Source organism: Phaenicophaeus curvirostris, chromosome 6 (assembly GCF_032191515.1).
Source record: "Phaenicophaeus curvirostris isolate KB17595 chromosome 6, BPBGC_Pcur_1.0, whole genome shotgun sequence".
NCBI lineage: Eukaryota > Metazoa > Chordata > Aves > Cuculiformes > Cuculidae > Phaenicophaeus > Phaenicophaeus curvirostris.
The window spans coordinates 36,792,501-36,808,388 of record NC_091397.1 but is presented as its reverse complement, the minus strand read 5'-3'; the positions used below and the strand labels follow the sequence as shown (position 1 = coordinate 36,808,388).

The window sequence follows — 15,888 nt, the reverse complement described above, 5'->3', positions numbered from 1 at the left end:
CCTGCAACTTACAGAGCTCAGATCTCTGGGTAACATAAACAAGGAGGTTATGCTTTGTGTTTGCTAAGCTCCTCTGATAAAATTTGCAATCTTGCTTGAACTGCATTTTAAAAAAGTTGTCTTTTCTTAATCTACCATTTTGTCTTCAGGGATTATTTTCAGATAAGTGTCCTACATCACACCTTCTGTTTTAATACAAGGTGGCAAATCCTACATGGGATAGACTAGCTTACGTTTAAAGCACCTTTCAAATCAATAGAGTAGGATAGCCTATAGTTAAAACTATTCCATTTGCATCATGAACCAAAACAACTTTCAGAGTGAACTTCTTATTATGAAGGAGCTTTGAACCTGTTCAGATGGGAGTTAGGCAGCCTAATGCCTCTAAGGATACGGTCTTCAGGTGTCGCTGTTCATAAAACTTAATTCTTGGCTACAGAGGAAGAAGAGGGCACATACCAAACATGGGTTACCTGAGCAACAAACAAGCAGAATTAGACCTTGCCTAAATAACCTGGAGTCCATCTCAGAATATCCAATGTCCAACAAGCTCACATACATTATGCCAAAAAAAACCCAACAACAGGCATAAGAATAAAAACTAAGTAGCCATGCACAGACAGTAAGAAAAAAGGCTATAAAAGATTTTCCCTGACTTTGAAAGAAAAAAAAAATGGAACACAAAGCCTTGCTAGAGGATGGACAAATTTTCAAAAAGGTAAAGCGGGAAGAGAAAGGCCAATAACCAAATATATTAATCTTTTGGAGGGCAAGTGTCATTTCATTTTTCATTGAAAGATAGGCCCTGACCATGGCTTTTTGTCTCTGACAGATGGCTCTCAACATTTTATTAGTATTCTGTGTTCTGATGTGGCACATAATCTCTAGGGATATCTCTCCTCAACGGTCCTATCTATTCCCAGCAGATTCACCTAGAATATATATTTTAATTGTATGGCTCTGAAAAGAACAAAGCCTTCAAAAGAGCTAATGTTATGATGACAATCAAGCACTCGCTGAAGTTTCAATTCTAATGCAGTTATTAAAGGGTAGCAAAAATAAACAGAAGTCCACCTCTAATGATTTCATATCAAACTGGCTTTTAAAGGAATAAAATTACAATGGCTTTAAAAATACTTTAATAAATGCTTCCCTTCAGGACGGAAAAACAACAGAAGGAAAAGAGCTAATGTTTCAGAAGTACTTTCACCACATTTTAAATGACAACTTTGGAGTTTAGACATGACACACACTTAAAACATATCCCTCTGTGCTGAGCCTTAAAACACAGACCTTGACCCATCAATTAGATATACAGAGACCGGTGAAATGCAACGCTCAGCATGAAAGCAATGTTTCCCTTTAAAATATGAATTACACTTAGAATTAAAGGGCCTATTTTCTCCTAAGTCTAGCCTTTTCTAGTGTTCTACCAAAATAAGAAATAATTACCATATTTTTTTACAATCTGCATCATTAGAAGTGCATATGATAATGTCACTTCAGTACAAATTACAAAATCCAGACAAGTTTGGGTTTTTTCTTAGGAGGGGGTGGTCGTTATGTTCTGGGTTTTTTTATATAAAGGAGAGTTTCCTTGGCATTTCTTCCTCAGACAGTTTGCTTCAATAAATTACACTGGTCGGAACTCTGCTATACAAGAGTTTACAGTAGTGCCCATCCGTAACAGTCTTATATAGAGCTACTTTTCTTAATTTCTTCAGAAGTGGTAACCACATGGAGAATGCTGACTGGCCAGCAGGAAACACCAGAAGAAATGGGATCTAAACCACCATTTTTTCAATAGCTTTTATCCTCAATTCTTTAAATGTACCATTTTTCAACTGAATATTTTGGCAATTAACATTTAAACATGTCATATATCAGTGTAATGCAGCAGTATTTTTGTTTATTTAACAAAAGTGACAAATGCTTACCATATTATTGGCCCAAGCAATTAAATGTCCTCTCCACTTCACATTTCTTATATTTCCTTCCCCTTCATGTAAAACTGAAGGCTTCCATCTATTCATCCAGCCTCTTTCATATAACAGCAACTATGAAGAAGCACAAGAGATACTTCTGTCACACAGTGCTGTATGTAAACTGGGAGGTATTTTTTGCTTCATTATCAAGGGCAATGAAAAGTACACACTTATCACAAAACATAAGCAAATATGATCAAACATTTGCATATACTACGTATACATTAAGAACCCTGCATACTACAGAATTCAAGCTATTTAATAATAATATTTATAAGCAGCGCTTCCATTGAGTTTTTCCAGAGAACAGTAATTATATTTATTTCCATTTTAAGTATAAAGAAATTAAGAAATTTGAGAACTTAGGCCTACAGCACTAGTGACAACAATTCAGAAAGCTGGTGAAGAAACCAGGCTTCTTCACAGCCATCCACTGAACTGGTGATAGGCTCCTTCCCACCATAAAACAGGAGATAGAAAAAGCATCCCATAGGCTTTGTGTACTCAAAGAAAATTACCAGAAACACTCAAATCTTTGGTCTTTTGCTTTGCCCCATGTGGTACTACATGGCCTTCTACAGGGCTCTAGAGATGCTATGTGTGAGTCCTACATGTGCAAACTGCACTGTACCACAAGTGCTTCCAATTGTAAAACTTGGGGGAATACCAAGTTCTGCAAACTGGGAAGGTATTTTAGAATATCTAAATGCATAGGAGATGTTACAAAACAGTTCGCAGCAACAAGAAAAACCCAGCTGCTTTTTTATTACTTCCCATATAGGCTTAGGAAGTTATTTAACAGGATTGTAACATGGATTCACTTTGAGCGATACGAAGTGCAGCGCTTGGAGGCCACCTAAGAAGCTGAAGCATATACAAAGATCACAGTCCAAGGTACCAGTCCTGCCAGTGACTACATGAGTACCTCCACGTACAGACATAGGCAAAATCTGATCTCAAGCTTGCATGAGTGCACAATGCCTGTTAGAGGTGTAAAACTGCTGCCTGTAAAGACTTTTATCATACTAAAACCTAAATTGAGCACCTCTAATGCTAATATTTCCTAAGATCCTGCTATACATGCTTTTATGCATGTTTTCCTCCTGCCTGTAGTTACACAAACACATGAAATACTAAGACCCCAATATTTAAAAAAAAAGTCTTTTAACGAAAGGTATTTTAACATCAAGAACCGACTGCTTTTCTCTCCTGAAGCCACAAGATGGCACCAAATGACAAATATTTTCTCAAAAAATTGAAAGCAGTTGCTATGTAGGATGGTTTATGGGAAACTTCTGTGTGAAGTGTGCTCCAGACATCAAACTTTTCACTCAAGCGTATCTTTCCACTTTAACCCCACTAAGAATGACTCTGTCCTTCACAAAGTTCACATAAATGCCCACCTTTTAAATAGCCTAGGGTTTTTTTTCCACATATGAAAAGGCTACTCAACAAATCTCATATAAACTATGTCAGTTTATTGCAACTAAGGCAAGACACTGAAAGCAGGGGTAACACTCATAGAGCAGTATATAGGAATTCCCATTAGCAGGCTGGAAGGTGGATGTGAAACACAGGAGTAGCCCTCAGTCAAAACTAATTACTTCCACTCAGAAGCTGAGGATGTCATTAAAAACTAAGAGCTGTGCTGATCCAGACAGGAAAATTACGTTTCTCCTAGTTCACAAATTCCTAAAGAGAGGATTGATGGAAAAAGAACTGTCACTTGGATGCTTCTTTCAATATCGTCCAATAAAGACAGTAGCATAATACACAGTATTTGCATCTGCACTTACTGGACAAGGCTGCAAAAACTGATGCGAATGACGTGAAATGCTAAGACAGGCTGATGTCAATTATATTAACTGAACATTGAATCTTTTCTGCTTGTGACTGAATTGTGATTTAAGTTTATTTATTACACACAAGATACTGAGTGAGCTTGGAGTGACACTTTGCAGCTATTTTGTTAGTGTTCATGGTTGGTGAGCATCATGCTTTTTCATGACCCTCTTCCTGCATAAGAAACCACAAAGAAAATAAATGACCTGAGAAAGAACAAAAAAAAAATTCTTGCTTCAGTCTGTGCTCAACTCTAAGCACATGCTTAATTAAATTCTCAGACTTAAATTCTTTAATTCTTAATTAAATTCTGCTGCAGCAGAAGCAGCCTGCAATAAAGATGGAAAGTGAATCTGAATCACTACAGCACTCAGAATTCCCCATTTTATATCAGCAAGCGCAATAGCTTCAATGTTGAAGCCAAAGGACACTCAACATTGTGGCTTCAAAACAATTTTTTTCAAAACATGCTTTACTTATTTATCTACTGCAATTATCTGCATTTTATTGATATACATATTGTGATTTATTTCTTAGAGCAACGACACTTGGAAGCTGAATTACTGAACCCAGAACTTAGCTGTGTGTTTTGGAACCACTATCCACTGAATGCATCTCTCTCAAAATAAGCAGCCTAATTTATTTTTCAGTCTTCCTTTTTATCTTCATATTGAAATATTTATCACACCAGAAAGCCATTTAGAATTTGAAGAGAAGTGAAGGCACATAACAAAAGTCTGGAGGGGGTCCTCCTACCACCTCCCTCTCTCTTTTTGATAGGGTGAAAATATTTTAGAGCTTTATTTCCCATAAATCCCACATTTTGTCAGTCAGCATTCACAGTACTTATGTTTCAAAAGCACCTACAAAAAATACTTTCTTGCATTCTCTGCAGTACACTTTGTATTTTCTCCTTTTAGATTTCCTCTGGTAAATCATTCTAGTCCTTTGTTACAATACAGTTCTGCTTAAAACAAACTTTCAGCATCTCTTGCTGTACTGCAACATGATAATATAGCTCAAATAAAATAAAATAAAAATTAATTTGACTTTGAGGATCTCCAGCCACAGTTCTTCATAGTATACTGCAAACTTCTGATATTTCACTGCTTACTATTTTGTGAGTCTTCTTAACTGCTCACGCTCATCCACTGGATCTTTAAGAAAAAAGACACACTGAAATGCATGAGACAAGAGGATGGCGCAGGACACTGTGGTTTTAAAAACAAGTGGATATAATTCTCTTGGATTACTGAATACATCTCTGTGTATCTTTCACTACCAGGAGATTAACCTCCTCCAAAAAGAGCCATTTTAGAGTGCATCCAATGAAGAGAATATACTAGTGCTTGGATTTAATGGACCCTATCGTGCAATTAGCATGAACACTAATTACATGTAATCCTAGTCTTTAAACTGAGTACAGAAATTCTCAATCCTCTGAACAAAGAAGCCAATGATTGCAGCTTGGTAGTGTCAATATGGTGAAGTGATTAAATTCAGTTTCACTCCACTACCGATACCACCTTCCAAACACTGAAATAAAAGATGGCTACGCTCACACAGTGAAAAGTTCCAAAGGGAACATGCTATTATTGAAGCATAGCATCCTCACTGTGTTTCTACACAGTGAAGACCTGCAGGAGTTTTACAGAAAAAAAGGGCTGAGACTTCAACTTGTAACAGAAGAGTCACCCTTCCATACCCTATTGCAATACTGTTGGATTAGTTTCACAAAATAAAAATTATGAAAAAAACCTCCTTGTATTTTCCTTGTCCTGTTTTTTGTTTGCCTGAATGTGAAGATGTGCCTACCTGTGACATTTGTTCTGGGTTTTCTCACCTTTGTCACCAATTCTCTTCTCAGCCAGGCAAGACCACAAAAACCTAAAATGCTACTGCCATGGTTACAAGTGATCACTACAGACATTTATTGTTTTCAGCATAAAAACAACATTTACAGGCACAGCCAAGATTAACAGATATCTGAGGGTAACACAGAACAGCATGCCACATCAAGACTTACTGTTTAATCCTGCATCCCTAAGAAAATATATAGCAACAATAAAAAATTATCACTTCTGTTTGAAACAGCAATGGACTGGATGAGCTCAAACGAGGCAGCGAGTAATGTAAGCCTCCAGTTTTCAACTGAAGATGAGTTTTCAAAATACTGTCACAAAATGCTGTTGTTTAAGGAGCTGGGGTGTGGTTGGAGGGGAGGGCAGGATGTGCAGTCAAGGGAAATCAAGCAAGGAATCAGTGGCAGGCAAGAAAAGCACTGAGAAGTAAGTGATGGCAACAGTGAGATATGAAATAAAAGCTGCTGCTGTAGTTCATAGACGGAGAAGCTAGAAATTTTGAGAAGTCTAATCCAAACAAATGCCATAGGACTTTCACTAATCTGTACTCTTAACAACTCAACTGTTGGATTCAATCTGTCGCCTATTCACAAATAGCTATGGAGTTAACACCTTGGAAAGCAAGTCCTGCAGCCTCACAGGCAGAGACACAAGCTCTTACACATTTAATATATTTAGATCCTCTTTGCTTCCCACCTCAGGCAATGAAAAAAGTTTTCTACAGAGACATTTGCAAAAGACACAACTACAGATTACACATACAGGACTATGATTCATCCTGTGTTTACACAAACCACATTTGTTTGGTACAGCACAAGGAGAATGTTTTGCTTTTCAGGATAAAGAAGAAATGCACATCCAAATAATAATAAAGAAGAAATGTAAGCCAAATAATCTGCTTATTAGGCAAACAGCACATCACTACACATCAAAGTCTCATATGGTCAATAATATGGGATACATCCAGGCATTATCTATTGTGGCAAGCAAATTGCAGACCTGTTTTCCTTGCTGCTACAGTTTGTTTCCTGCTTATGGTAAATTATTGAATGCATGGACAGAAATTGCCACAGTATTTACTCTTTCTTCACTTAAACCAGACCTTTGAGTATTTACTGACTGAGATTTTATAGCTTACAAAGCAATCTGCCTTTCTTCTCTGGTACTCTTCTACCCAACATAATGCCAAACAGCTGACTATCTGCTTTCTAAAAATGGACTGTGCTGCAAACAGCATCCTGACAATTTAATAATTTGTCAAAGTAGTCCAACCAGTTATTATGAAGTACGTATCATGGGGTTCAGAGGTAAAGGTCATCTACTTACTCAGAAAGTGAAGTGCATCTGCTGACACTAAAAACCAGACAATTAAAAAAAAAAATCTGAGATATTCGCTGGCAGACTTCACTTTAACATACAAATTCCACTACCCATTACAGCAGCTGCAGATCCTCAAGAATGCTATTTCTCTTCCTGCTTGAGCACTGCTCACAATCACTATCCTTCCTTTGTATATGACAATGCTCTGTCTGGAGTGGAAAGGAATTTAGATTGACTTGTTTCATGTCTCAGGCAGGAGACACCATGGTCCAGCTCAGGACTCTGAAATAGTATTCTAGATTTTTTTTTTATATGTAATAATAAATGTGCCCCAGGTGACGCTAAGTTCTCCCCGCTTTCATAACATAGGCAAAGAGATGAGACTTTAATGCTTAAGCACAAGCACTGATATCCTCAGATGCTATTTCTGTGAGGATAAATAGGACAAACACATTTAGACACATCTGTTTCTGAAAACCAGTTTTATTAGTGTATCTAATCATCCTTCAGCAAAAGAAATACCAATCCCACTAAAAAATATGTTTTATCCCTATTTCCACCATATATATATAATATAAATGTATGGAGTAGATATAGACAAAGATAAATATAAAGATGTGACTACCGACAGTAAATTTTCAGTTATATCTGAGTTCCCTACCCTTAAAATGTTTTGGATTGGATACTCAAATCAAAACTTATTGTACAAAATGTATGTCCTAGGCAAAGGAAGGGTCAAATCCTTTAAGATATTGAGTATCTTACTCTATATTGACTCCAGAAGTTATTTGCTAAAGCGTGCTGGGACCCCACTACCATGCTGGGTGGAGAAACCCCTCAAAAAAACTTAATTACTACACATATAGCAATGATTCAGTCAGTTCTGGGGATTCATTCTCCTAGGAATTTTACTACAAAAACCTTAGTGTTTGGTTATTGATGTTAATCAAAACATGAAAAAGGAAGTCTCATCAATGTTTCTGCCAAGAAAGAAACTTCAGGTTGTCCTGCTCTCCTAATTTATCTTCACATAAGATACAGCAGCTGATACCTTGACTTTGGAATGGAAATATCCTTCAGTCTGCTCTTTTTGTTACTTCAGACTCTTTAACCTTCAGGATTCAGTGGATACTCTAACTTTGCAATAATGTTCATTTAGTCAATGTGTTGAGAAAGACCAGTACTCTAATGGTTAAATAAACAACACCTTGTTTTCAGCTTTACCACCCTCATTTAGCTGGCTTTTACCCTGTTATTTTTTAAGATTAGACCCTTTTTTAAAAGGTAGAAGGTTAGGGCTTTCAATAGCACAGTATTTGTCTTTTCTCTTGCTTTGAAGCTCTGCTCTCTTCTCGGGACAGAAATGCCCTGTTATTTACAATATACGGTATTATTATTTCAGAGTTACCATCATCTGCCAAGTCATCACGATGGTGCTGTAGTTAATTGCAGAGATAAGGGGAGGGAAGCAGGGAAGTGCCCCTATTTAGTATGGTATCTATTGCTTCTCACTGCGATCCTGTCAATATTTCCACAGTACCTGACGTTTCTAGACGCAAATAACTTTCATTCATTGAAAAAGAAAGCGATGAAAAAACACTTTTCCAGCCCAAAGAAGAAGGCCATGATATTATCTCAAGTTTAATGAAAGTTCTTTGCTTTTAAAAACTAGTGCTTTAGCAAGCAAACAATTTAAACCAGTTCATATTCATAACACAGTTTAGAGAAAATCACTCCTAGAGGACTCCAGTACATGCCTAGTTAATCAACTGTACAACCACATGCATGGTAAATTTAAGCCTCCAACAATCTGCAGTGATTTAAAAAGTTACCCCAGGGAGCACTGCTCTTAAGTCAACTTTAGGTGAGGCTGAGCTTCTAAGACATGGCAAATCTTAGCATCACACAGCAACTCACCCAAGTTCCAAACATCCACCTGTGTCAGGAAGTGAGGACCTGCACCACACATGCCTGAAGCACATCACTTAAATTGTTTCCCTCCCTCTGTATAGACTTTTCTTCTTTTTTTTTAAAAGAGATTGTTACTCACCTTGAACATTTGCAGAATGCTTTGTGGTGGGTCTTTGAACTGAAAAGTGTATTTTTTACATGTTTTATGTTGTTACGAAGAACTGTGTACTTCTCAAAAAATTAAGGAGGTGGTAATTTATAGTTAAAGCTCCCTCACCCACTCATAAAGGATCCTACTGTGGCAGATGCTTGGAAACAAAATTAAGCAGATATTTTTGAGATAAGAAAAAACACAGAGTGTCATGATCAGGGGCGTGAGGCAAGTTCTTGCTGCCTGTATGATATGTGGGGCCTTTGTTTTGTTTCATTTTAAACCAAATTTAACATGAAATTCAAGTAGGAAATCAAGAACATTTTTCTCATATTCTGAGACAACAATGTACATAATGCAACTAGAGGGGTTTGAGGAACCAAATTTCTTTCTGGGTTCTTTTATCTGCTCAAATTATCTTAGCAAACAATAAAAAAAGAAATCCCAACACTTAAAACGCTAATTTACATTATGTCACCATCTCACAGAACAACAATAACCAAAGACAGACCATGCAACCCTTTGGGTGAAAAGTTCATACACTTAACACTATGCAGCTCAGGCAGGGAGCATAGCATGAGGGTCTTAATCAAAGCTCCTCTCTTAAGCTTGATTCATAACGAGGACAGCCTTATCGCCATCTTTACTAGTATCCCTGCCTTGATGCAGCTGGGGAAGACAGGTAGCATATCTGCCACCACTGCCTGCTATCAGCTATGAAGTCATTGTGTTCACGCAAAGGCTAAAAGAGATCTCCGGAGTCACTGGAGGTTCCATCCCCCTCTCTGAAGGGGCTCACCCAGCTACACAACCCACAGACACAAGGTGAGAGACATGGTATGCTTCAGCCTCCCACTTGCTCTTGAAGACCAGCTCCCTGTTGCCTGCTGCCTTCATACAGCTCTTTGACTTTATATTAAGGAGAGGTGTAAATAAAAATCAGCTATGTTTTCCAAGGCCTTTTTCTTCTCAGAAAAAAAAAAAATCTTTGAAAATTAAGTACGTGGAATTTAACTTTTGGAATTTTCACAAAGCATTTTGTTGCTGCCTTTATCCAGGTACATATGCTCCTTTTGGAAAAAAGAAGAAAAGGGGAAAGATTTCTACCATGAGGCTAGGAGGTTTTATTTGTTGGTTTTATGTATCAATAATATCAAATTATAGGTGTCGAGGGACATTTACTTCAATGCTAAATACTTTATGTTAAGATGTCAATTAAAGTTTTCCTGAAGAGTAAAGTTCCTCAGCAAAAAATGAATGCATTAAGAGCGAGTATACCGTTCCCCAGAGGACAGAATATAAAACAACCTGTCAAGTAATCAAAGACAACCAAAGAGAATGTGTTAACTCCCTGATGTTTTTTTCTGTTCAGCATCAGGTGAATGCAAGCTCTTTTACCACCTGGTGGAACACTGTTCTATTAATTCCCTGTTTCTCTCTTTCCATACTACTTTTATCAGCACTAAAAAGCTTCACAAACTGGTGGCTGACAAAGACATACACTGACTGTGCGTTATTTAAGGACAACACCCACTCCAACCAGCCAGCAAAAGCTGTCAAGCATACACACTACTTAAAAAGCAAAATAAAACACAACTATGCTTCAAAACATATTGAAACGCTAATGAAAATTAAGTTGTATCCAGCACTAGAAGTCTGCATTTCTTACACAGAATCACAAGGTTGGAAAAGACCCATCGGATCATCGAGTCCAACCATTCCTATCAAATACTAAACCATGCCCCTCAGCACCTCATCCACCTGTGCCTTAAACACCTCCAGGGAAGGTGAATCAACCATCTCCCTGGGCAGCCTGTTCCAGTGCCCAATGACCCTTTCTGTGAAAAAATTTTTCCTGATGTCAAGCCTGAAACTCCCCTGGCGGAGCTTGAGGCCATTCCCTCTTGCCCTGCCCCCTGTCACCTGGGAGAAAAGGCCAGCACCCTCCTCTACAACTTCCTTTTAGGTGGTTGTGGAGAGCAATGAGGTCTCCCCTCAGCCTCCTCTTCTCCAGGCTAAACAACTCCAGCTCTCTCACCTGTTCCTCATAAGGTCTGTTCTCCAGCCCCTTCACCAGCTTTGTTGCTCTTCTCTGGACTCTCTCCAGAGCCTCAACATCCTTCTTGTGGTGAGGGGCCCAGAACTGAACACAGTATTCGAGGAGCAGTCTCACCAGTATTCAAGTACACATGCTGGTAACAGTTAGGGAATTCGGTTTGATGCATCTATAAGTAAGGCTTGTTCATCCTTAATTCATAAGAAAAGGCAACAGGAAAATTCCATGAATTCAAGAAACTGTTCCAAATCAAACTTTTCGTATTTTGACTGAAAATATGCAATGTGATAAAAAATACTTGTAGGACCTGGAAGCAGCCCTAATCTGGAAGTCAGAATTGCACCCTACATCAATAAGAGATCATAACACACATCTAAAATAACAACTGCCCCTAGCAGAAGACTAACTACACAGATACTTGAAAAACTGGGAGCTCTACTTTACCAAGAGCTCCCCTGAATTACTTCAAAACAAATAAAAACACCCCACACCATGAACAGGAACTACTGAAGATACTTGTGTTTGTTTACTTCAAAAAAAACCCACAACAACAAAATTAAAAATCACCCAAAGATAACACAAAAGAAAAATCTCAAACATCAAGACCAACATACATTGCCAAAGACCAGCATTAAGGTCTAAGTTCTGCTCCCACCTCAATAAATAAAAATGAATGTAAAAAATTGGCATAGGAAATGCAAATGACACTTTTTTCCCAGACTATGTAGACAGAAGTATTTATACTCTGAAGCTCAAATTGTTGCAACATGTTTTTAGTACTCTGAAGCTCAACTTGTTGCAACATGTTTTTAGTACTAAAAGTGAAACCCTCCCCCCAAAATAATCTTAATTAATAATGTTCAGGAATACAATGCATAAGGACAAGGAAAAAGCAGAATTCATTGTTCTAGGAGTTAAAAATCACATTTTAAAAATCTGTTTAAAGATAGCCTAAGTTCGTTACATGATGATTGCTTACCTTTTTGCCTCCTGTTACAAATTGCTTGAAGTGGGATCTTACAAAATGAGGATGAACAGCAACAATCTGAGTATGGGGCAGGAAGGTAAGGGAGATGAAAAAACAAGAGGATTGTGGCTTAAATAAGAGTTCACAAGGAGCATTACATCACTTTTTAAACTAGATAATTCAGCTGTAATACTTCATATTTGGCAAAAGGTTATTTCTCTGAAGTAGAGCCTAGTTCTTTCAGACTTCTCAGTTTTTTTTCCTAGAAAAGACAAAAATACTGCATATTGTAAGGCACACAAGAAGTCCCACACCTGACACTGAGGGCCATGTTACACCAAGCAACTACTTTTTTTGCACAGCTGGCAGCAGAGTTGGGACCGTGCAGCACTGGACAGCTTCGAGCAAGGGTTATCCTGAGTAAGTCTCATTTGGGACCTACCTAGAGGGCACACACACCTCAGCCCTGCTGCAGAACAACCTTGTTAGCACCAACACACCTTTAACAGCTCTTTGCTTTATGTGCTACATGCTACACGTAGCAGATCCAGCTGTAAGAACAGTAAGGAACAAGGAGCCAAGAGACTTGCATCTGATGTGCGAATTAAAATGCAAAAGCAAAGCTTAATGAGTTTATTCCTTTCTCCCCATCTAGAGCAGCTGCAACATGGAAGACCCTGAGCAGCACAATGCAATCATTTGCCCACACCACATTTCCTCCTGCATGAAACATCTGTTAAAAAAGCAAGATCTTCCCACATGCCTACTAGGTGTCCTTTTTAGGAGCTGGGCAGCCCCATGTCTCTCAAGCAGAGTATATCTCAAGTTTTCCCTTCAGACAGGATACCTCAGCATTGCCACCCATTGCCTTATCCCAAGATGGGTTTAAGAGATCTGAACTGGTTGCAAAATATTGCCCACACAGTTACCAGAAACCTCAGAACTTGTATCACAGATCTACAAAGAAAGAAATATGTTGAGACAGGTAAAAGCTGAAACAGGACAGTTACTCTTTCACTTTGCGTTTTGTATTTGAAAAACTCAATAATACTTCTTACAAAACCAAGATCAGCTTTCTTCCTGACTAACCGCGTCTAAAGCTTTTATATTGAGATAGATAACTATTTCCTAGTGACTTAAATAACATTTCAAGGAAGTGGTGTTCCTCTCTCTCATTTAGATTCAATGTGACCTTTGTGCTACTAAAGACAACAACAATACAATTACTAAAGATTAAAACAACCACTTACTTTAATAGGACAGTCAAATGTTTCATGAAACTCTTCTGCTGAATACAATCCAAACACCTGCACCTAAAGAAGTATATAAAATAACAATAAAAATTTACCTAATAATCACTTGACAAATAAAGGCCAATGTAAATCACTAATGACTACAAGATTAATTTGAATGCTACCAGTTTCATCCTTTTCCTAGAGAAAAGTCATATTTAAGAGCTCAGAATTAATTGAGACATATTGGGCTTCTGTTGTGGCATATCTCTAAGTATTTGCAGCAGTGCAAAAATACTTAAGTGAATTTTCTGGTTTTTTGGGTTTTGTTTGGGTTTTTTTTGTTATAAATACAGCAAAAATGACAAGTTTCTTTTGCTTTAGGCTGATTAAAACTGTTTAACAGATACTGATCTAAGAAAGGTAAGAGCAACATAATAACATTCAGGGGAAGATAAATTAAAAATCCTTCCTTTCTGAGAAAGAACTGCAGGAATTTTTCCCCTCCAAGCAATACACGGTTTACATAAGAAAAAAAGAAATAAAGAAAAACTGGTCTGAAAACCACGTCCTATATGTTTCTTGGCATCCTTTCCTCCTCCCAAGCACATTCAGTGCTATTTTGTTTTGTTCCATGACCACTGGAAATGTCTTTCTCTTAAGATTCCTCCTTTTTCATCTAGAAAAAGTACATTTTCAAATTTCATTTTCAAAAGTACATTTCATTTTCAAAAGCCTCAGTACATTTAACAGTCAGCACTGAATTTATAACAATAGCCCATCAGAATTAATTCATCTGAAGACCCAACATTAAAAAACAACAAACCCCCCGAAACCAAAACACTAACAAAGTATGTTCCTACCATCAAGAGAATTAACATATTTAAATGTTTTCTTCACTTACAAAACTGGCACAGAGGTATTAAGTGTTAAGAAATATTATTAGACTTAGATGCTATGACTACAGAACAGGGTTTCTCTTTTGGGTTTATGTCTCTTCATTCAACATGCAACAATCCCTTCCCCAATTCTCAGATGAGACAGTTGACAATTCAGTTCATGCAGAACTTAGGAGTAAAATAGGGCCAAAGACTTATGGCCAAGAACTAGTAATTGATTTACTAATTATGATTTCCACAAATAATAACTGGTTTGGTTTTTCATTATGATTTGAAGAGGTTTCCACCCAATGCCAGAAGCTGTTGGAACAAAATCACCCCAGCAGGGATGGACACAGTGGTGTGAGAAGGGACAGAAGAGACCATTTTGTGGAGCAGTCAGTGGAGAACTGTATCTGACAGCAAATCTACTTAAGAAGGTTCTCAGACAAGTTTAGTCACTCATCCTTATTTTCTGGAAAAGGTAATCCCTTCAGTAACTCTGCACTGGACTCAAAGATCTAAGAGATCATTTAACCTTATTTCCTTCTCTCTCTCCCCCATCCCCACCATGACTCCTTCAGGGGGAAAACCAAAACATAATCATAATATAAAATAAAAAACCCACTAGACAAATATCTGCAGAACAGAGCCAGAAAATACCAGTAATGGGCCACAAAAAAAAAAATGAAGCTTAATGGCTCTGAAAAGATCGGTTCAGAGGACAAGATGCCCCACAATTCCTGCAGACTGTCAAGCAGACAGAGTAAAAAAATTAGACTTCAGGTAAACTACAAGAGAGACTAGCCATTGCTGAGGAACTAAGCCATCCTCAGAGTGGCTCAAAGTTCAGCAGTCTCAGTGAAGTTAAAAACATCTTAAACCACCTCATCTCCCTTTCAAGCTTGTCTCCTGGAAACATCTCCTAAGCAGCATTATCAGCTCTGTCCATTACTCATTAGTGAATATACTACCTCTAACAACACGCTTTCAAAATACTGCTGCATGCGCTGTGTAGGGCTGAGCTACTGCTCCAAAGGATTGGAAAATCAATATTTGGAGACAGTGAGATGCATCACAAAGCTGTGATTATGTAAGCCAACCAAAGGGTTTTATTTGAGTTGGGCCTGGCTGTAAGCCTAGAAAACCTTCAGGCTGATGTCTAGAGGATTTTGTTTTCTGCATTTTTGTTTTCATCAGTTGGCACAGGATATCCAACAAAACAGACTAAATAAAGTAAGAAACAGAGGAAAGAGAAAATGAGAGAGAAGAAAGGAGGAAGAAAAAGGACAGCATAAAAACAACATTGCAAATTCCAGAGGTAAAATCCTCAAAGACGATAGAACACCCCTCTCAAATTAAAACTAATTAATTAAAATTAACATTAGCAATAGTGTCTTCAACATTTTCATAATACTGCAATGAACATGGCAATATGATATTCCTTTAAGAGCCAGTTAACTAAAGAGGAAAAAACAACTCAGCATAAAATACATGTTATCATGTTCACTCTAGGGACATTGTGTAACAGTTTATTACTTCGTAATGTCTTTTATTCTTCAGAGAGAAAGTGATTTTTTGATATTACAAACCTGTATTGGTTTTATCTATTTCTACTTTCTGTCCCCACTCAGCTTATAATGGTTTTGGGTAGCCAGAAAAAGGATTTCATGAGGACAGTCCA

At 37.7% G+C, this 15,888-nt stretch overlaps 1 protein-coding gene across 2 annotated transcripts in view; it reads right to left on the bottom strand.

Annotated features, from left to right (window-relative positions):
- The window catches only part of VPS41 (VPS41 subunit of HOPS complex), a 101,634-nt gene that overhangs the window by 46,539 nt on the left and 39,207 nt on the right, over positions 1-15,888 (bottom strand). For both annotated transcript variants that reach the window (XM_069859794.1, XM_069859795.1), the window contains exons 6-8: positions 13,345-13,407; positions 12,107-12,172; positions 1,938-2,057 (exon numbers count right to left, since the gene is read on the bottom strand). In XM_069859794.1, coding sequence (XP_069715895.1) covers positions 1,938-2,057; positions 12,107-12,172; positions 13,345-13,407 — 249 coding nt within the window. The remainder of the gene's footprint in view (positions 1-1,937; positions 2,058-12,106; positions 12,173-13,344; positions 13,408-15,888) is intronic.